The following is a 21,030-nucleotide window of genomic DNA, read 5'->3' as shown; positions in this document are numbered from 1 at the left end:
CAAAAACTGGGCCAAGCAAAACCAATACACCTATATAACATTTTGTATTTATAATACATAACATCTTTGCTGATATCTTGATCTATTTTCTACCACGTTGCTGCTTATGTTTCTGAACTCGTAGAAAACCAAACTGACCCTGGTAGTGCTCAATAAGATTAGTGCTTCCTTTAATAGTTATTTAACAACAGTGCTGTCCAGACAGGCACAGCTGCCCCAGACAATGTGCTGTCCCTCCACCAGCACCAGCAGAGCTGCTCCAACCAACACTTGGCCTGGGTGCATCTGGAACCCTTGAACCAATGCTGCGATGGGTGCGTGCTCCGTAACTCAGCATCCTGACTATCAGCTGTGAGGGTGCTGAGGCCCTGGCACAGGGTGCCCAGAGAAGCTGTGGCTGCCCCTGGATCCCTGGAAGTGTTCCAGGCTAGTTTGGAGGGGGTTTGGAGCAACCTGGGATAGTGGAAAGGTGCCTCTCCATGTGTACCCATGGCTGGTGAGGAAGGAGATGGAATGAAGAAGCAAGGCAGCGTGTTCAGAGGCAAACAAAGCAGGAGGTTTGGGACAGTGGCTCCATCGTGGGCTGGTGGAACTGGGGACRGGAGCATGTGTGTGCCAGGGGCACAGGCAGGGATCAGAGCAACTGCCTGGAGAAGGTGACTGCAGCAGGGGAGGGGAGAGGGCTACAATTGGTACCAGATGCCCTCAGAAGCTAATGACCTGACAAATGCTGTGCTCATAAAACAAATTCTTTAAAAAGGAAGCAAATGGAAATATAAGCTAGTGAAAGAATTTGCAGCAGCTGCCCTGAAACCATTTCTCACTTCATAAACAGGTCTGCATTGAAAAAACAGCCCCTTTCTTCTTGTTCTCCTTTGTGGTCCCCTCCTGTGCCCACCGGCTCTTTCAGGGCTGTGGCTTGCAGGTTTCCACTGTGTCTTTGGCTCAGTGTTCTTGTCCAGAGTCAACAGCACATTGCATTCCCTTAATGTCTGCATCGGCACCATTGGATTTTTTGGTTTTGGTGTTGGTTTTTTTTTGTGTGTGTGTTTTTTTCGGTTGGGTTTTTTTTTTCTTTTTTTTTTTCTGTGTCATTTGTGGTATTTCTAGCTCTGTGCATCCTTGGCTGGAGACATTGAGTGAAGGCAAGAGGCAGAGGCCTCTGCCTCGCTGGGAGAAAGGCATTGCTTGGAAACAGCTGTCAGCCCTGTGCCAAGAAGGGAGCAGAGAAGAGCAAGGCATTTGGATACAGATTCCTCCCTTCTCTCTCTAGTTACTGCCTGAAGCTGCAGCACCTCTGTCCCTGACTGAGGAGGGCTGAGCTCAGCTGTTGCACCTGTATCACTTGGTRACAGATGAAGCCAGACTTTGCAAACTTTCCTAGGACCTCTTRTGACTTGCAGTGGTCCCTAGGGGAAGGTTATTGCTCCTTTTAGCTACATCTCCCTTGGTGGYCACAGCTGAGCCTGCAGAGCTCGATAGGTGTGTATTCAGATGGTCTTGATCCTGAAGAGCCTGGCATCAGCACACACARGTCTCAAGTGCTGTGTTGGCCTGTGGGAAGAGCAGAGGTGCTGAAGACCATCAGAGCAGAGTGGGAAGGTGACAAGAATGGGGTTGAGGAGCCAGGTGCATGTCCAGCTTCTCCATYCCACCACAGGCTGCACAGGTGGTGTAGCTGCACAGGAGGAGAAGATTGGAATAACTTCTCATGGATGATTCCCTAATATTTGCAGAGGTTTCCTCTTAGCTAAACCTTTCCTTTCAGTTGGAGAATTATCTGTGGATTCTGCTGTGTCCTATACAGACTTTGACACATTTGATTTAAAAGTTATACAAAGATATACCTTCTGCCTCCCCTCTCCTTGTCACTTCCCTCCTTTTGTTCTTTTGGTCCACCTGCAACAAGCCCCTTTAGTGCTGGGCTGTGTGCAGACTCTGTGCCTGTTTGCAGGCAGCACAAATTTTGGAATGTTGTTGAGCTGTGCCTCCTTTCATCAGCTTGAAAAAACATGGTGGTGGTAGGTGGGAAGGTGTGGGCTGAGGTTARGATGGAGACAGAGCTGGGAAAATGTACCTTCCTGGCATCATTGTCAGGAGCTGTAAGGGATTGATGTACATCTCTAGGCATCTGTGACCTGCTCAGCATTCATTCCCATGCAAATGCCACCTGGAGAGAGCCCTTCCTTGATGAAGCACTTCTGGGGACCCAGGAGCTGATCCCTTCTCTTTTCTCCACAGCTGTGCCCACGGTGCCTGCGTGGGATCGGGAAGATGCACACAGCCACAGCTCCCCCACGCTGCCACCCTCAACTGCAGCTCCACTGGCCCGAGGCACATGACCTGCACCATCACCTGCAAAAAGGGCTTCGTCCTCCGCTCCAGTGGTGGGAAGATCTTGGGCTCCACACAGGTGAGTGAGCCTCAGGATGGCCCGTGGGACCAAGATCCACATCAAATAGATTTAGCCACCCTGCCGTGCTTGGAGGTAGCATGGAACATTTTGTTCCTCCAGCCCCAAACCTCTTGATTCTTTCCCAACAAATCTCAGCTCAGTGAAGCTCCAGTGCGAGACCCCTGTGCTCATGGCTGGTGGCTCTGCTCTGGAGATCCCTTTCTTTCCTTTGCTGCAGTCCCAGATCTCCCAGTCCAATGTTGCCTGTAGAGCACAGCTGCTGCATGGAATGTCCCAAGTCAGGATGATGCACTCCAGCAGAGAGACAGATAGATATTTCTGCTCTCTGGATGGGCATTACTGGGAGGGTTAAACATCCCTGGGATGTTTTCTCTCTTAAAGCTGAAGTTACAGGCTCRGGAAAAAATGAAGTCATTGCAGAACAACTATATTTAGAGCTGAGAGCACAGAGAGCTTTTCTTCCTTTGTGTTGTGTTGCAATAATGGCACAGAGGTCACCGTGAAAGAGTTTGCCCCACTTTCCCAAGGGTTGGGGGTTGCCTTGTAAAAGCCACAAGCCAGCACATCTCTTAGCTGTTGGCTGAGGAGACCTAGGATGATGTGTCCTTGGGAACTGAGCTGCCYTGGTCCAGGCAGTCACCTTGGCAGGGGTGTTGGCACAGAGTGTGCTGTCCTTAGGCTGTTTCTGGAGGGGGAATGGGACTCTCTGGGGCTGAGTTGGTCTCCGTGCCAGACTGTGTGAGAGCATGGACTTGCGTGGGGCAGACAGACGGAGGTGAGCTGGGCCATGTCAGAGCAGGGTTGACCTTTCCTCTGCTTGGAGCTCTGTTGGTGACACTGGCAGGCAGGATTCCTGAGCTGCAGTGTTGGCCAAAGGAGAGGTGGGCACTGGGAAGTGCAATAGGATCACTGCAGATGCACTGCTCAGCCCCTCATCACTGGGAGGTTATTAATTACACGGCCACAGGGTCTGTGGGCCAAGCCATGCCCAGGGAAGACAAAATGTTCCTGTTCTCCAAAATRAAACCACACAAAATAAATCTGCCTTGGGTGACAGTTTTCCTGTGTTTGGCAGTGAGATGGGAAACTTCTGAACACCACTTTACCAAGTGGCTGTCAGAGCAGAGGGCAGCTTGCAAGTGCCTTGCCCTGAGCCCTTCTGTGATGTTATTGGCCTGGCTTGTGACCCTATTTAGGAAAATGCACACAGCTCTTTCCCTGAGCATCTTCTCCACCTTGTTTAGCTACACTATGATCCTGCTGCACACTTGGGAGTACCAGACTCAAATTTACTGATGTCCTTCAGAGCCACCACATCCAGGTTCCATCAAAATGTGCTGGTTGGGAGGATAGGTGATGTGTTTGGCTGTAGGAGCAGTGTGGTTGTACTCAGCCAGTGAAGGGATATTAGGAATATTGGTCTGGAGCCCCTGGCTGAAGGCTGCTGGGCTGGGAYTAGCAGTTTGGGAATGGAAATCATGCAACAGTTGGGATTGGGAGGGACCTTTAAAAGATCACTTAGTCTAGCCCCCCACTGTGGCTAGGAACACCTTCCACTAAACCAGGCTGCTCATGGCAAATCATCATCCACCACCCAGTTTGGATGAAATCTACAGCACATGTTGATCATGTTTAGTGGTGGGACCACAGTGGTTTTTGATGTCAGGCAGTCCCCCAGCTGTGTAAGAGAGGCTGTATAATTAGGATTTGTAAAGGAGGTTACATGATTTCAACAGGGTCTGTGGGCTGAGGCATGAGGGAATTGGCACATTTCGGAAAAAGCAATAGAAGAGGTTCCTGACAGCTGAAGTAAGGCTTGATCCTTTAGGGGAGGATATTACAGTGCTTGAGCTTAGYTCAAGAGGTTTTAGTGTATATTGAAGCAATTTTCCTTTTTTCCTTAATGTGCACTGGCACTGCCCAGGCAACATAAGATGCACAGTGGCTGGAGTGTTACCCAAGGCATATTTGCTGCTTTCACACCCCGTGCATCACCCTGTGAACAGGTCAGGGCTTCGTGATTCATTGTCTAGAGAGGGGACAAARGACACACTGAGGGAGGAAAAATGTTGGAGAGCTTTCCTTATCCTGAAACTTGGGTCAGACCTTTCTGTTCTGGTGGTGGGACACCTGTAGATTAAAGCTCTCTTCAGGGGTGTGATGGAACTTTGCTTTTTCTGCAGCAGGAGGTGGTGCTGATGTGCAGTTCTGGACAGTGGGACAGATCTGTGACCTGTGACCCTGTGGACTGCGGTGTTCCTGACCAGTCCCACGTGTACTATGCTGAGTTCTCCTGCCCCATGGGGACCACCTACCTGCAGAGATGCTCCTTCTCCTGCACCCCCCCAGCAAAGCTTCAAGGTATGGTCTGGAGTGCCGAGATATTTGACCTCCCTTTTTGATAGCACCTTTCCATGCCTGCCCCAAGCAGTTCAAACAGAGCATTGCTACTTGGAGTTTCCCACTTMTCTTGGCTTTTGCCTGCTGGATAGGCTCTGAGATACTTCCCAAAATGATGGGTGTCCATCCCCCTCGAGTGGAGACATCCTAGTAGGCAGATAAATCCCTCTGACTCCCATCCCCTGGCAGGCAGCCCTTATCCATCCACCTCAGGGTGTAGTGACATCCTCTCTTGATAACTGGTCCAGCAGGCTCCAGTGTTGTGGTGATGAGGGAGACAAGAAACATGCAGGCAGACAGAGAGGACTTTAGAGAGCCAGAAGTGGCTGGGTGCCTGGTGGCTGTGTGAAAGCCTGTAGTTCTGGAGGCCAGGGGCTCTATAAAGCCATAGAGACTGATGGTCACAGCTGCAGAGCAGTGTGGGAGATGTTTACTACCCAGACACACCATGGCCTGGCTTTCATTCTGCCGACTCCATCGGTAGCCGCAGGAATTTTTTAAGCCAAGTCAGAGAAAGAGAGCTACTGTTCTGTCTATGTGAGGGCTGAGCAGGATGGGATTTYAGGGGTAATTGCCTTGACAGCTTCAAGCATTGGGGCTTTGTGAGTTTCCACCAGTGCCTTTRCTCTGAACAATCACATACAACAAATCATTTTAATGGGTGCCCTATTTTATGGACACATTTATAGCTGAAATGTATGAGAATTGTTTACTTCTTTTTTGTTTTTTTAAAAAAAAGTTAAATCTGAGAAGCAAAAGCTGCAGAGAATTACGGTCCCATTTCATGACAGGGAGGATGGTGGCAGATCCCCAGAGTGAGCTGATCAAAGGGTAGCATGCGAATATCATCTCAACAACACAAATTCTGCATGAACTGATGCCCGTTGCCTTGGGTCAGTCAAGTGAGGGCAGAGCTTTAATGTGATCTTTCCCTCCCTCTTGTTCCCTGGTGCTGCAGTCACTGGGAGGTTGCCCTGGGCTCCCTCAGTGGGAAGGCATCCCCTCGATGGTCCCTGGGTGATTTCCAGCACCATGGCTGGAGGTGCTTGGCCAAGGCTGCTGAGCTGTGTGGGTAAACTCTCAGAGTCCAGCTGACACAGCTGAGCCATTGAGGGAGGGACATGCTCCATGCTTGTTCTCCCCAAAGACTCACATCTTTACAAGAAAACTGTCGAGGCTAATAAATGCTAAGAATAGGCAAGCAAAGGATGATGTGGCTGTGGAAGGTGGATGATGACCCCTGGCAGCCTTGACCTATCAGGAACGCAAGTGCTGAGTGGAGGTGTGATCTTGTCTCTGGTCCAAAAGTGTTCCTGTAAAAAGAAAGTGATGTTTGAAGGACCTGTAGAGAAGCCTGGCTGCACCATAAAATGTGCTGTTCGAAACCTCTCAGTAGGAAGAGTCCCATTCACTCCAGTCCAGCCTTTTTTCTTGCTCAGCAGTTCCCAGTGAGCTATCCATCATCCACACCACATGGGTGATGCAGCCCTAGACACTTCCTGCAGGCATCCAGAGCTGCCTGGCCACCCATTTAGCTGGGTCTATCAGGGACAACAAAAAGCTGGGCTGTAATACTCAACCCAACCCTCTAATGATGGTTGGTTTGAATTCCCAGTCGCACCAGTGAAGCCTCCCRTGTTTTTCCTTAAGGTGCTTTCCATCCTCTTCACTCTCAGGTTGTCCAGAGAGGTGGTGGATGTCCCCCCAACCCCCCAAGTCCCTGGAAACATTGAAAGCCAGGTTGGGCCAGGCTCTGAGCTACCTGATCTRGTGGAAGAAGTCCCTGCCCATGGCAGGGGGTCCAGACTAGATGGCCTTTAGGGTTTCTATCCAACCCAAACCATTCCATGATTCTTTGATCTCACACAGCATGTGGAGTGGGGTAASACAGCTTGTTAAGTGTAGGTAAGAACCAGCTGCAAAAAGCACTTGGGGTGAATGGGATGGGCTGAACTGATTATCACCGATAGGTGTCTTACACAAAGGACCCTGGCTGTCCTGGGGCACCACCAAAGAGTGGAARTTTAAGGGAAAGTTTTGGGGAGATTTGCAGAACTAAGATCCTTTCTCCAGCCTCTAGAAATTACCCTTCCATACTTCCATCTGTATTTAAGTATTTTCTGCTACAGCCTGACCAAGCAGGCAGTGGAATCCATGGTTTCTGTGTTTGTTGCCCTCTTTGGTGTCAATGCACACTCTAACAAGACTTTTGCTGGTTGCTCTGAGCTCCCCTCMGTGGGACTCCCTCCCCAGCTCTGCTGTAACCCCACACACTGCCTCTCTTTTGGGGCCAGGAGCAAACCAGTGGCTGACCTGCCTGGAGGACGGTCTCTGGTCRCTGCCTGAAGCCTACTGCAAGTTGGAGTGTGCCACCCCTCCAGCTGTGGCCAATGCCAAGCTCCTGGTCCCTCGGTGCCTGCAGGGGAATCACGAYGTGGGCTCGGTCTGTCGCTACAAGTGCAAGCCTGGGTACCACGTGGCCGAGAACGCAGTGGACAAGCCTAAGAAGTAAGTCTGTRGCAGGTCTGTTTTCACCATTTCTTTCCTCCTCCCAGTGTGCACAAGGGGCAGAGGTGATGGGACAGTGGCAGTCTCAAAGAGCTGACTTTGACAGGCAGAAGGCAGAGCAGCTTGCTCTGATCACACAGATTTCTTGAAACACCAGAGGCATTCCCTGGTCTAGGGTGGGAGCAAGATGTTGCACAGACACGTGTGTTAAGTGCTTTAAYCAGAAACAAGCAGATCTTCCTGTGCAACTCAATGTGTTTGTCACTTGGTGAAAGTTAAGAACCAAATTAAGTGTTTGTGGACTTCCAGGTAATTAGACATTTACAAGATATTGGAAGATTCCTGGAGTTTCTGTCTTTCCTGAAAGTGATAAAACATAGAACAGAGGGACTGTAAGAATGAATGGCTGCCTTTTGTCAGGGTTAACATCTCACCCGCTGTGCTTCTTGGCTAAATTTAATCTCTAGCACTGGCATTTTAATGGGAGGACATTTTTCCTGATGCTTTGAGGGGAAATTCCTAGTGGTTCACTAGCCCTGCTCTCAGCCAATATAGTGATGCTGGGAGGTAAAGCAGCATTTTGTCTACAATTCCTCCAGCTGAAGTCCCCATTGGGTTTGCTCACTAAAGATTCCCTGGCACTGGCCAGGTTCTCCCCAGAGTCTTGATTCTAGCCCAAATCGGGTAATTATGTGTTAATTGTTTAATGCCCCCTTCCAGTTTTAATTGGATGCAGACTTCATCTCTTTGCTCTGGGGTAGAGTTGTGCAGTGGGAAGCAGTTGCCAAATTTCTTGCCTTGTAATGAAGGAAGTGGTTTCTGTAAACAGCTTTTCACAGTGTTAGGAGCATTTCTWGGGCCAAAGGAGCTGAGCAAATGATGATTATGCCTGTGATCACATGGACTGCTTTGCAAACTCTCGAGCAGCTTGCRTGCCTGTGGCACTTCAGGCACTGGGCATTCAAACAGATCCAGTCAGCTTGCAAAGTTGGGCCCCCTCTGTCCTGCTGCAGCAACTGCTGGTAAAAAGARTGACCCCTGGGAGATCCTGAGGCTCCTCTGATGTGTAACTTCCAYATGGGTCTGAACAGCCTGAGAGACAAGCCAAGGAAAATCTGCAGAGTGGTTTATGTTTTCAKAGCAATGCATGTTGACATCACATTTTCACATTTTCAGTTGTCATTACTGCTATTTCACTGGACATCTCTGATGGTGGGATACAATAATCTTATTAACAAAAACAGAAAAAGCACTGCTTTCCTATAATGTGGGGTAACTCCTATGTGAGTGGCCCACCCCAAGTAAAAATTTTTCCTCTGAAGTGTTAATGCCATTGTASCATCTCATCAGGAGCTCTTGGTGTATACTCAGCATGAGTACAAACTCCTTGGTRTGGTGGAGTAGCTACTAGCCAGTAAGTCAGTTCCTGGATTGCTGGAAATCCTTCTGGTGTCTCTGCTCTGGCAAGGAGAGGGTAGAAGCTGCCAGAGGGAGAAGTTGTTTTCTCTGATCAGGTCAGTTTTGGAGAAGGTGAGGAGATGGAGAACTCTGGAAGCAGCTGACACTGATGAGGTACAGGTTCCTGATGTGCTGATGTGAAAGTAGGGTCTGAGCTGGTGATTTGGACATCAGGTTTTGGGGTCCTCTGCTGTCTCTCTGGAGAGAGAGAGAGAACTCTCTGAGTTCTCCAGGTTGTTCACCAGCCCACAAGCACAAGCCTTGCTAAGGGATTTAGTGCCATACAGGTGTCATTGTAGATAAGGAAACAAGGCTTTCTATGTGTGTTATATYTTAGACAAAAGTCAAGCATAATCTGTGACTGAAGATTCCTCATGCACACTAACTAGCTCACCCTTGGAAATACAGTCAGACTTCCTTTGAATTATTCTTCTAGCTCTATCTTTGCTCCTCATGTGGTAACTGTGGTTCCCCCTTATGCAGGACGGACCCGTGACTGGGATCCAGCTGTCCCCGTGCAAGCCAAGATGATCTTGGACACGGATGTTCAATTCCCTCACTTCTATTTTTCAGCTKAATTTTACTGCAGGAGCAGTTAGGATGCTTAGAAAGTACTGAGATCATAGGTGAAATTCATTTCCCATAGTTAAGTGAAAGGGAAAGGGGATGAAGAAATCACTTGTCTCAGAGATGCTTTTGTCTGTTAACCTGGGTGAGGAAAGGCCCTTGGGAAATCACTCTTGTCAACAAGGGATCCTTGAGGAAATACTGATTGTGTAATCAAGATGCTGCCAGAGAATTCCTGCCTTCCTGCTGGCAGGTTCATCTGACTGACAGTGCTGGCATGAAGGGTAAAGTTTCTTTGACTCTTCTGTTTCCAGCCTGGAGAGGCCATTTAACAGCCTGGCTTCCATCTGCCGATCCACTTCTAATCCCAAAGTAGGGGTAACAAGGGGAAGTAAACATCTGCATTTGTGCCTTGTGATGAGAGCTCTCTGCGTTTAGGCAAAACACGTTCCATGGCAGTATCAACCCACTGCCTGGATTACCGAAGATAGGAACTGTCAAGGAGAAATGTTCAGCATCACCCACAGCTSTAGCATTTTAAAGTGCTGGCCTGAAAGTCAGCAGTCACATACTTTGGGGAAGAGGGCATCACCCTGACAGTGCTCCATGCTGGTGCTTCCAGCATGAGATGCCATCTGAAGCAGATTTCTGACTGGAGTAGACAAGGTCAGGTTGGATAGGGCTTAGGCCTTGGTCAACGTCATGGTTTTGACCCTGGCCGAAAGCCAAAGCACCCACAACATTCCCTTCCCCCCACCGGAGAGGCAGAGGGGAGAGCAAAAGCCCAATTAACACCAAAATTTATGGCTTTTAGATAAGATAACATAATTGAGAGAAAGATACATATATGCTCCAGAAATGGCCAGACAGGCTGAATAACTTAACTTGCAAAACAGATTTATTACTAAGGACTTCTAAGATACTACCACACTGGGAAAAAAAACAAAGACAGAGGGGAAAAAAAGCTATTTACAAGGAAGGAAAAAAAAAAAAAACGGACATTTTAAGACACCTGTTTTCTCTCTGCGAACCTGTCTCTCCCAGGTCATCCCTCCCCACCCCTCCATGCCTTCCCATGCGCAAGGAGGGCAGGGATGAGAGTTTTAACACAGATCAGACTGCTCATTACGGTTGTTGTCCAGCATCATAGGAGAAGAGTCCTTACAGTTCCGAGCTGTGGAAGTTCTTTTCCCAAGAACAGTCAGTGTATAACTGCTGATGGAATGGGATTCTTTTCTTTACCTCGTGGGAGAAAGGGAAACAGTCCTCCAAGGCTGAGCTGCTTCATTCTGAGGGCAAGGGCACTCTCTCAAATCTCCTGGCAGAACACAGTTTCTTCTGAGCATCAACTCGCTTCAGACATGGGTGGGGCACGTCTTCCCTCCTTTTTGGCTAATGATCAGTTCAGTCCTCAAAGGCCAGGTGTTTTATCTCAGGTGCAGAGCTTCTCTTTTCTATAAGGTCTCCCATTGAAGAAATAGTAATTTCTAGAACAGCTTGTTTTCTCCAGTTTGAACATCACAGCAAAAGAAAAAAAAAAGAAAAGAAAAAAGCACCAGTCTTCTCCTTTGACTCTCTTTGACCTTGTGTCTCCATTTTTTTTTCTTACATCTCCTCACCCTCCTCCTCTGTCCTCCCCCAGTGCAGGGGATGATACTAACAGCCTAAAAACTAATGGTGGCCGCCCCTATCTTGTTTTGAATTCTTCTKAAGTACCAGACCATACATCATCACAGAGGTGTAACCAACCTGTGCAATTGGCCCAGGCCTGACCAGCAGCCTGTCCATCAACCTCAGAGCCACAATGGATTGGCCCTAAAACACAGGGAGCAGGGTTCCTTTTGCTGGAGAAGAAAGAGAGAGCTTCCAGAACTTTCTCGCAGGAGCCATCTTTGTGATTTCTTGGTCCCATCCCCCCACCACCAAAAGAACAGACTGAGCAAAAGCAGGACATTCCACCCCTACACATCTGTGATGACATTTTCCAAAAATAATCATTAAAACCTACTTTTAACTCTTAACACAGAAGTTATACCTACACCAGCAAAGAAGAAGACATGGAAGGTGTCCCTGTCCATGGCAGAGGGGTTGGAACAAGATGATCTTTAACRTCCCTTCCAACCCAGAACAATTCCATTGTTCTGTGATAATAGCTAGAGAATCCTTTAGAGAAGCACTCTAATGCTGAGAGGATTCTCTCAATTTGGGGACTTAAGAGGTCAGACCCTTCAGAAGGCTTGTTTCTCTTGCTCATTGTGGGATGATTCCTTGGAGAGAAGAGACTTGAAGATCTCAAAGCTGCCTTTGTGAGGGGTTAAGGTCCTTCTKCTAGCTTGGGGGAATGAAGAAAAGAACCACCAGATACTCAGGAATTTTCAGGCAGATTGGATAGTCTCAGCCTGCATTTTGACCAGAGATCAAGGGAGCTCAGCGCAGTCCCCAGTGAGCTTCCATGGAGATGTCGGTCCTTTTTCTTTTCCTGTTCAAAAACTTCAGAGGCTGTAGAAGAAGGAGAGGATGGGGGAGAATGGGGAGGAGAAAATGGGGACTGGCAGGAGTCAGCAGATAGGGGCTGGAAACAAAACAGAAAGTTCACAGCAGGACAAGCAGGACAGAAGCACTGGAGTTTAGTAGGGGACATCTGTGGTGGGCACAAAGGTATTCCCTGCCTCTGCCCACATCTACCCTTCCTAGGTGAAAGGCAAACACACACACAGCTGTGGGAGCCATGTCAAGAAAACCCAGGCTGTCAACCAGGCTTCTCTGTCACTTTCCACCTCTAAAGTCTTTGARCATTTACAGCCCAGGTTGCCCAGGCTATTTGGAGCACAGCAGCCGAGGGTCCTACAAACTGGTGCAGCTTGCTTTCAATTTACTGACAAGTCTCTCTCCTTTTCCCCTATTCTTTTTGAAGCCATCAGTCCCCTGCTATGGGAGGTGAGGCTTTAGGCTCATTTGTCACCATTCCTGCACAGCAAACCCGCTCCCCCCAAGGTGGCTGCCTCAGAAGATGKCTGGATCCCTGCCAGACTCTGCGTGCTCAGCTCCTGGAGCTGGGTGAGCAAATGCCTTCAGCTTAGATACTGCCCTTGATGGCCTCAGACATCTCCCTTSCCTCCTCTGTCCATTAGGAGGGTTGACTCCATCTTTCCTGGCTTCCTTGTCAATCCTCAAGAAGTGTTGCTAACCCAGATCAGAAGAAATTGAGGGGTGGAAGGGGATCTGGAAATTTGAAGCTCCTATGAAGTTGTGTGTATTTATGTATATATTTTTTAAAAGGCCTCTCCCTTCCCTTCTCCATGCTTCCATATGAACTCATTCCATACACGTGGGAGTRGTCACATGCCCCCTCCATAACCCCCAGTGATTTACCCCTTGCAAGTCCTACAGCTGGATCACACCCTGTGAGCCAGGAATTTCACTAAGGGGAAAATGCTAGTGGTGGGACTGGACATCCAGCATGGATTAGAACTTCTTGGCATGTGCYTTTGCTCACCTTTAAAGTAGGGCAAAACAAAGCATTCAGTCAGATGTGGGAGAAGGCAAAGTTTAATGGGAACATCTTTGCAAGGCAGTGGCTAACATCCTCRTGGCAAGGGCAGGCAAACAAGAAAGTTAAATGAGGAATGGACTGAAACCACAGGTGCCTGCAATAGAATCCAGAGTCCCTCCACTTCACCAGCTTTCTGAAATAACTTGCAGTTCCCTTAGTCAATTCAAAGCTGCTGCTGTTGGGATGATACTGAGGCAGTCCTCAGTGCTCAGGTACTTACACCGTGGCAATCCTCACTCCTCAGGTGGGTTGATGGGAAGATTCCTGCAGAGCTCTGTGCCAGTGGATTTGCTGTGTCCCATTCCCTATCCTGCCTGCYTCTGTGTTACCTGCTGGAGCCTGCACTCACCTTGGCAGGAAGTCACTGRGACTCACAGTGACTTCTCACAGTCCTGAGAAAAAACAGATCCCTGATTTCTGAAGAGAGAAAGGGTTTTCCAAGACCCTTCAAAAAAGCTCTAAAATATCTCATCTAGATCTTCCCGGCAGAAATCTGACAGGGAACACCCCTTGTCTGGCAGTGGGGTGCAAATGCAGTCCCCTTGCTTCTCCAGGCTGTGTGACCCTGCACTGTGTGTTGAGGAGCAGCTGGGTGGCCCTGCATTCTGTCTGCTGCCTCTCAGAACAAGRGGCAATTTAGTGCCTTCCCCAGGGGTTTGTCTAACCCTGCTGAYCCCCTCCCCATACCTGTGTCAGGCTATAAAGTCCCTAACGTGGTGCCTGGAGCCCTGCCTGCTGGCACCCATGGTGGGACAGGGCAGGGGCAGGCAGCTGGAGTATCCTGTCTGGAAAAGGAGGACAGGAGTGAGGGGAAAAGTCTCATTAAGGATGGAGCAATCAGCTCTGGTGCAGGTAAAGCCCGGCAGGGTGGGGACTTGTCCTCTGTGGGGAGAGTAGCCCTTGGCCAGCCTGATATCTCACCAGTTTTGATGCCTCTGTGTAAGAGATGTGGTGTCTCTGTCACTGCCAAAGACGGGACACTGAAAAGTGTGTGGGATCTGCTGCTGGACTGTTTCTTTTTTTTCTTGGCAAGCAGTCTGTGCCTGGGCTCCTTCAGCAGCATAGGGTGGTACTGATCTGCTGCAGCACGGCAGCCCCTTGGCAAGAGAGGGATTGACAGATCTGGCTGGAGTACAAAGAGGAGCCTCAGSAGCAGCTGGGCACAGGCCAGAGGATTTACTGCTGGAGGCAAACTCCATCCAGCAAAGTATGTAGCTACTGGCAATGGGACAAAGCAGCCCAGGACCTGCAGGGACTGTGGGAGGAGTGGTTTAGGAGCACCGTAAGAGGTGGGGAGCAGTGAGGTGGCAAGTGCAAGGGAAATGCATCCAGTGCTCCCAGATCAGTGCARTGCCCCCAGTGAGGAGAAGAAAAGGTCCTGGTTAAGTATTGTGTGTCCCTTTGGAAGGATGTGCTCATGGTGAGGGATCATGAAGGATGGGAAAGCCCTGCACGTGGCGGGCATGATGGTGCTCCAGGAGAGATGTCTTTAGTCTGCTTCTGACATCTGTAGGGTGCCTGCTGCAGAAAAGGGGGTGGGGGTGTTTGGGGTTCTGCAGCCCAGCCTGGTGTCTGTGTTTCCCCAGGAAGTTCCTGAAGGTGCAGTGCCTGGAGAGTGGGCAGTGGGAAGAGGGACACTGTGTCCCYGTGGTGTGTGAGCCCCCTCCTCCCGTCTTCGAGGGCATGTACAACTGCAGCCAGGGCTTCCAGCTGGACAGCCAGTGTGTCCTCAACTGCCAGCAGCAGGGACCACAGGTGAGTGGCTGGGGAGGCACACASTGACCACCACTGGTGTGTTCCAGAGCATCTGGAGAGTGCAGGGCTGTGCCCTGCCGTGCAGAGAGATCCTGCAACAGCTTGACCATCCCCAAGACCAAATGCCCTTGTAACATTGAGTTAGATCCCCTTAGTTAGAAGAGTAGATCCCCTACAAGCCCAAAGCTCTTCTTGCTGGGCCCCAGCCATGGCACAAGGTGCAWGCACACAGAATCACACRGAATGAACCACTGCCTGGGGATGCTCACCTGCTCCCTGGGGAGCTTGTSTGGAAAGCAGTGGTCCTAAGCAAGCTGGCTTGCCTTGTGTGAAAAGAGTCAGAAAGCAGCAGGTTTCCTGTGGGTGTTGAGAGCTGCTGTGAAAGCATTCATCTGGGATGATGGGCAACCTTGCTGCAGCAGTTGTGCTTACCAAGGGGCCTTCCACACTGTGTCTTATCAATGCATGGAAAGGGTCCTGTCCAAATGAGTGTGTCTGATTCCCTCTGGTAGGATCTGGTAGCAGCTGGAAAACAATTGGCTTTCTGGTCAGTGAACATAGGCTGAACCAGATGTCTGTAATGCAGCTGCTGTGGGGAACTTCCCTCTGGACATGGCTGGTGGTAGGGCTGTCCTGGAGATGGGCAGTGCAGGCAGGGCAAGTCATGCCAGCTGCTCTCCCTCTGCTTTGCAGGTTCCCATCGTCTGCACCAAGGAGGGCCTGTGGACAGAGGAGTTCAAACTGTGTGAGAGCTTGAGGGGCACCTGCCCACCCCCGCCAGAGCTGAACTTCGTGGAGTACAAGTGTGAGCAGGGGCATGGCATAGGTGAGAGCAGATGAAAACCAAACAGAAAATCAAACTTTGTGTTCACTCAATTGTCCTAGAGAGTTGATAGTTACAATGAGTTTTCCTGTACCAATCCCCACTAAATAAAAAAAAMACCCTGTTTTTTTCTTCCACCACTTGTATAAACACAGAGTCAGGGGTAGCTTTAGCTTTGTGCTCACCTTGGTTTCACTCTTGGGCAAGACCCAAAGCTAAAGSTGGCACTAACATAAGTATCTCTCTTTTTATAAGCAGCAGGGATTGTCTTTAGGGCAAACCCAGCTCTTTGCATTYATTTTTCTGATCTGTAGCTCTCTATCCCCTGAGGTGTCTCCATTTGTTACTACTGTTGATGTTTGCAAGGTTAATGTGACAGCTCCTATATAAAAGCCACAAAAACTGCAGTGACAGTTGTGTGTAACAGGGCATTTTCACCAGATGAGGGACCACATCATCCATTTCTGTCTGCAGGACTTGGTTGCTTTGTGCTTTCAGGAGAATCTGTAGCACTCAGCCCCAGTCATTGCATCTGGTCTGGTTTCCCACTGGGCAGGATGCTTAGGCACAGCCCRTTACTCTGAAGCAAACACACCAGTCATCCCAGTCTGCTCAAACCAGGCTGACGTGAGTCTAATGACAGGGACTACTGAGGTTAAGCTTAGGACAGACCTGATGTGAGGCTAGGATTAGAGCTGAGATCCCACCTGGTTTGCCAAGGTGGTTTTTGCAGRTTTTTTCTTCCTGGGTCATGGGAATGCAGTGGGAATTCTCTGCGGTAGAAAAATTATGAAAGATGCTTCTTCACATGTCAGCAAACATCACATGATATCCAGGCCAGACTCATTTTCATGCTGGGTCCCATGTCCTGCCATGAAGTTTTGAATCTTTCTCTTAGGCTGTGTTCAGTTTTCCTTTCATCTAGAAGAATAGAATTGGGCACAACTCTGTCGGCTCTTGGATAATTCAGGACTTGGGGAAGGAATTGCTATCCCAGGCTGGGGAGGAAAAGGGTCCCCTCTATGTTTGTCTCTGCCACCAGTGGTGACCTCCTACTAGATATCCATACCTGGCTCCTGGTGAGGTCCTTAAGGCTCTCCCTCATTCCACAGGTGCTGTGTGCATTCCTTCCTGTGTCATTCCTCCCAGTGACCCTGTCATACTGCCCAAAAATGTCACTGCTGAGACAATGGATCATCGGCTGCAGCCCACCAGAGTCCAGGTAAAAGAGGAGATGAGTTCCTCTAGCAGGGCTGTTGTTGGGGGCATAGAGAGAGAATCCCCCTTCCTCTCCAGCTGGTGTTTTAACCCAAAATCTCTGCCTCAGGTGAAGAAGGGTAAGACTTGGAAWGACAAGCAGTGGATGCTGCTACACATCCACCAGTTCTCCTGTACCAAAGCTCAGCACAGTTTGCAGCTCCTAAGCCAGCTTTCAAGGAATTGCAGGATACCACAATATATGAAGTCTAGTGCAAGAATTCCACTGATTTTTCAGGATGTGCTGTGTGCCTAAACCTGTTAAGCTACTGTTTTTTGTCAGCCAGTGTGCTGGGAGAGCAAAAGCCACCTCTGGCACAGTGTAAACCTGGGTCCCCAGTTACCTGGCAGCGGAGTTGCAATCCCAGGCAATCCAAGCAACATTTCCCTGCCAAGGAAGAGGCAGGGCACTGTCAGCTGAAAGTTGTCTCCAGCTGCCAGAACCTGCAGGGTGCCTCTGCTGCTGGAACAGAGGAGCCTTTCCCTCCTCATCTCTTACTGATTTTGTAGATAAAGCAGCCCAAATAGCTCAAATAGTTTGGATCCTCATGGCATAACTTTACCAAAAAGCAGCTCTGCCGGGGTAATATTTCTTAAAATAAAAATGAGATGTATAAGGAAGGAGGTGGAACAAAGAAAAGCAAACAATCTTCCCAGAAGCCAGTGCTTCCATCCAAATGCTTTCCCCTCCTCCTGGGAACCCGCAGGAGGCCCAGCATCGTGCCTGGGGATCCTACTTTACRTCTCCTTGAATCAGACCCATGGCTGCTGGCGGGGGGTGAGGATGCCTGGGGCATGTGGGATGGTTAAGCACGAGCCTTGGAAAGAGTCCTTGCCTYTGAGGGATCAGATGGCTTGGCCTGTGGAGGCAGTGGCGTTCGGCTTCCCTTTCACCAGCGCTGYGGACTTTCGTGCAAGGGAGGCATTTTGCAGAGAGGAGGAGGAGGAGGAGGGAGAGGAGGTGTTATTTTAAGAAGCAGCTCTGTCCCTCGCCAGGAGCTCTCTCCCTGGGCCATCTTGTTTTCCTCTCAGTCCTGGCTTCTGTCACCACTGCCCCCTTGGCTCCCCCAAGCCTCCAACAGTTTGCTGTTCYCAGGAGCTGCCATGCTCCCAAGGTGATGGAGAGGATGGGGTGAACAGCACAGGGAACTGCAGRGGCCACTCAGGGTAGGCACAGTCCTGTTTTGCTTTCAGCTCTGATTCATTTCAWCCCACAGCTGAGCAGGTTTGTCTCTCTGCTCTTATTTCCCAGCCTGGAATATGAGTGGGCTAAAATGAGTATGCTAAAATGGCATCTGAGTTGCACAACAACCTTATACAAAACAACTCCGTGAGGCTGGGATGCACACATCCTCTAGGCTGAGCAGGAATTGGTGGGCTCTGGAATTCCCCAGCCTTTGCCCCCTCAGGCTGGCTCCCTCTGGGTCTGCTGTCCCTGCACTGGCTGTGGATGGCCAGGACCTCATCCTGTTCCAGCCTTATCACAGTCTTGACTGGAGATACTGCAGAAGGACCTGCAGCCAGTCTGCATGGGCAGAGCTGCCCCATCCCTGGCTACCATGCCACCTTGAAGTGCTGGAACCGGTCTTCCTGCCGCTGAAAACATCAAACAAGAGGCTGGGAGAGAATACACCTTGCCCCTCAGAGCGATTCCTGTCCTGCGAAGGGCATCCCAGGACACTTTCACAGGCCAGGCGCCGTTTGGTGGGGCCTCAGATTTCAAAGGCTGCCTGAGCTTTACAAGGAGGAAATTGCATGTGCGGTGGGGCTTTTCTTCCCCCTGTGTAATCATGAGTGTTCCCCACAAACCCCAGCTGAATGAGCGTGGTGGTGCATTCCAGGGCTGGAACCGAGCCCTTCACATCTCGCTCTGCTGTCCATCCGGTGCAACAGCGCAGTTTGTACCTTGTAAACACCAATGAGATCCTCAGAGTGACTCTGGTGTATCTGCCTCAGGTCAGGTCTGGGGAGATCAGTCCTCCCAGGATGCAGTTTTTGGAGCCTGAGCAGGGATCAATGAGCCAATTGTTGTAGGCACTGATTGATGACCCRGTGAATTCAGCATCACATGGAGAGATGGGGGGCAGACTCCAGCCTCTTGCCCCCAGCAGCAGCTCCTGGCAAGTCAGACACTGTGATGGCACTGCCAACCAAACCCACTTCTTGGGTAGTCTCTGTCCTCTCCGTTTGTCCTCTTCCAGTTTTGTATTAATATAAAAACATAGCATCATTAAGGCTGGAAAATATTTCCAAGATCACTTAGTCCAACCAATATAAATCTCCAAATACACACACACACACCCACACACACACACACAAGCGTGTGTCTGCCCTGGGTTTGGTGGTCCTCCAAGGGTGCAGGGAGGGTCCAGGGGGTGTCACTGCTGTTTTGCCTCACAGTGAGCAATGCAGTGTTGTAGGAGACCCTCTAGCTCCAGAAAGCACTTGTGGCTGTTCCCCTCCCTCTGCCAGCTCATCTAACTGCTCTCTCCTTCCCTCCCAGAACATTGTGTGCACAGGCAGGCTGCGGTGGTACCCRGACCCCTCTGTCATCCACTGCATCCCGTCATGCGAGGTAAGCCCTCCCTGTGCCCAGCACAAGCTGCTCACTCCTTGCAGGAGAGCTCCTGGCAGTGAAGRCCTGCTCCAGCACAAACCAGATTGCTTTGACCTTGTGTTTGCTCCGAGCTGGGCCGGGGTTTGCTGGATTAGCAGAGATAACAGAGGAAGCRTCCTTGGGTCAGGTCCCCACAGCCAGGGCGACGCTGGGGAGCAAGAGCTGCACGATAACCCATTTCCTTCCTTGCCTGCTTYTTCTTGGCCAGCCTGGGCAGCATATTCTAGCAAAAGGATTTCACTGGCAAGGGGTATCCCCCAAAAGCCTGAGCTGACTCCAAGCTGGAATATTTTGTTAATCAGAACCGCAGTTCTAGAGTAACATGGGTCCAGAAAAACCCTATGTGATTCATGGGTCCAAACCAAACAACCAGGATTTCCAGCCTTGAGCATGCAAAACAAACTGCTCCTGAAGAATCTGCAGACAAAGAATTCCTTGCAGAAATTGGTTAGCCACTCATTTTGCTTTGAATAATGACCAGGCAGGAGAAAATCATAGGCAGCCTGGAGTCAGTTTGCAAAGGAAATTAAAAATAGGCAGTCTTTGTCAAACACTAGTTGTTATTATGATTGAGGATAAAAGGAAAAAGGGGGGAATTTTGGAATGTTGTATGCTGAAAATTTGGGATTTTTACCAAAAGGGAAAATGTAAATGGAGTTTGCACACCAAAAATAGCTTTGGGTTTTGCTGATTGTATTTTTTCTYGTGCTCATTTCAATGCGAATGATTGCTTTTGCTCGCTGGTTCTGCTGAGCTCAGCTCTTTGTCGACTGAAGCGTGGGGGAAAGGGCARTGTTGAAGGGGGCACATCCCCACAAAGGAAACCTTCGTGCCTTCAAAAGGTGCAGCAGTTATTTCCCAAACTCGATGTCTGTGTTGTGTGTGTCTACTGTGAAACACAGGCAGAAAGAGTGGGAGAATGAGGTGCTGTGTGCTAGAGAAGTGTTTGGTGATGGAGTACCAGAAGTTAGTGATCCTCTGGCATTTTGGGAGCTCTRAATGTTCTAAACCACATCTTTTGGTACAAGTCTGGGGTAATGTGTTTGAAATGGGTTGGTTTAAGTGGAAGAGCAGTGCAGATGATTGTGATTGTTTCTGTGGTGRTTCTGCTAGCAAGGGAGAACTTCTCCTTGTGCTCTCTGGGAGTTAGTCCTTTCAAAAAAGAAGCCGATGGTGTGTGAGGTGCTGCTTCTTCCCTTCCTGTGAGGCTCAGGTAACATAAAGCTGACACAAATGTGAGGATTTGTCCTCAGGCTCAGGTACACCAGACTGACCCCAGTATTTCCTCCTCTGTGGTTCCTGTGCTTCACCTTGGGTCTGTGCCTTCACTGAGAGGTAATGTAAGGAATGATGAAAACTGCCAGCTTATTTATGTGTGTGTGTGAGAGAGAGACTAACTACCTGAAGTGCCAGTGTCTCACTGGAAGAGTCACTGTGTTCTCATCAACCACCCAAACACACTTGCAGCCAACATGAGCTCTTTCTGCTCCTATTTGCTTGTCACCCTCCTTTACTCTTAGAAAGCAGTCCTAGGCAGCACTCTTGGCATACAGGAGGTTAACCAAGCCAAAACCTTGCAGCACCCCACCAGAAGATGGAGAGAGTTCATGTTCTTCATCCCCCTTGTAGACTTTTTAATGCTTTTTCTGCTTTCAATTACTGTTTCATCAGGAATG

General features: G+C 49.5%; 1 protein-coding gene across 2 annotated transcripts in view; it reads left to right on the top strand.

The window, feature by feature from the left end:
* PAPPA2 (pappalysin 2) overlaps positions 1 to 21,030 on the top strand; it is an 89,494-nt gene that overhangs the window by 55,420 nt on the left and 13,044 nt on the right. For both annotated transcript variants that reach the window (XM_057379659.1, XM_057379658.1), the window contains exons 14-20: positions 2,242 to 2,413; positions 4,600 to 4,777; positions 7,111 to 7,324; positions 14,489 to 14,657; positions 15,351 to 15,483; positions 16,593 to 16,702; positions 19,241 to 19,312. In XM_057379659.1, coding sequence (XP_057235642.1) covers positions 2,242 to 2,413; positions 4,600 to 4,777; positions 7,111 to 7,324; positions 14,489 to 14,657; positions 15,351 to 15,483; positions 16,593 to 16,702; positions 19,241 to 19,312 — 1,048 coding nt within the window. The remainder of the gene's footprint in view (positions 1 to 2,241; positions 2,414 to 4,599; positions 4,778 to 7,110; positions 7,325 to 14,488; positions 14,658 to 15,350; positions 15,484 to 16,592; positions 16,703 to 19,240; positions 19,313 to 21,030) is intronic.

The sequence above is a fragment of the Malurus melanocephalus genome, unplaced genomic scaffold, assembly GCF_030028575.1.
Source record: "Malurus melanocephalus ecotype Western Australia unplaced genomic scaffold, MMel_1.1 scaffold_416, whole genome shotgun sequence".
Taxonomy (NCBI): Eukaryota; Metazoa; Chordata; class Aves; order Passeriformes; family Maluridae; genus Malurus; species Malurus melanocephalus.
The sequence above is the reverse complement of the archived record's forward strand: the minus strand, read 5'-3'. Positions and strand labels throughout refer to the sequence as shown.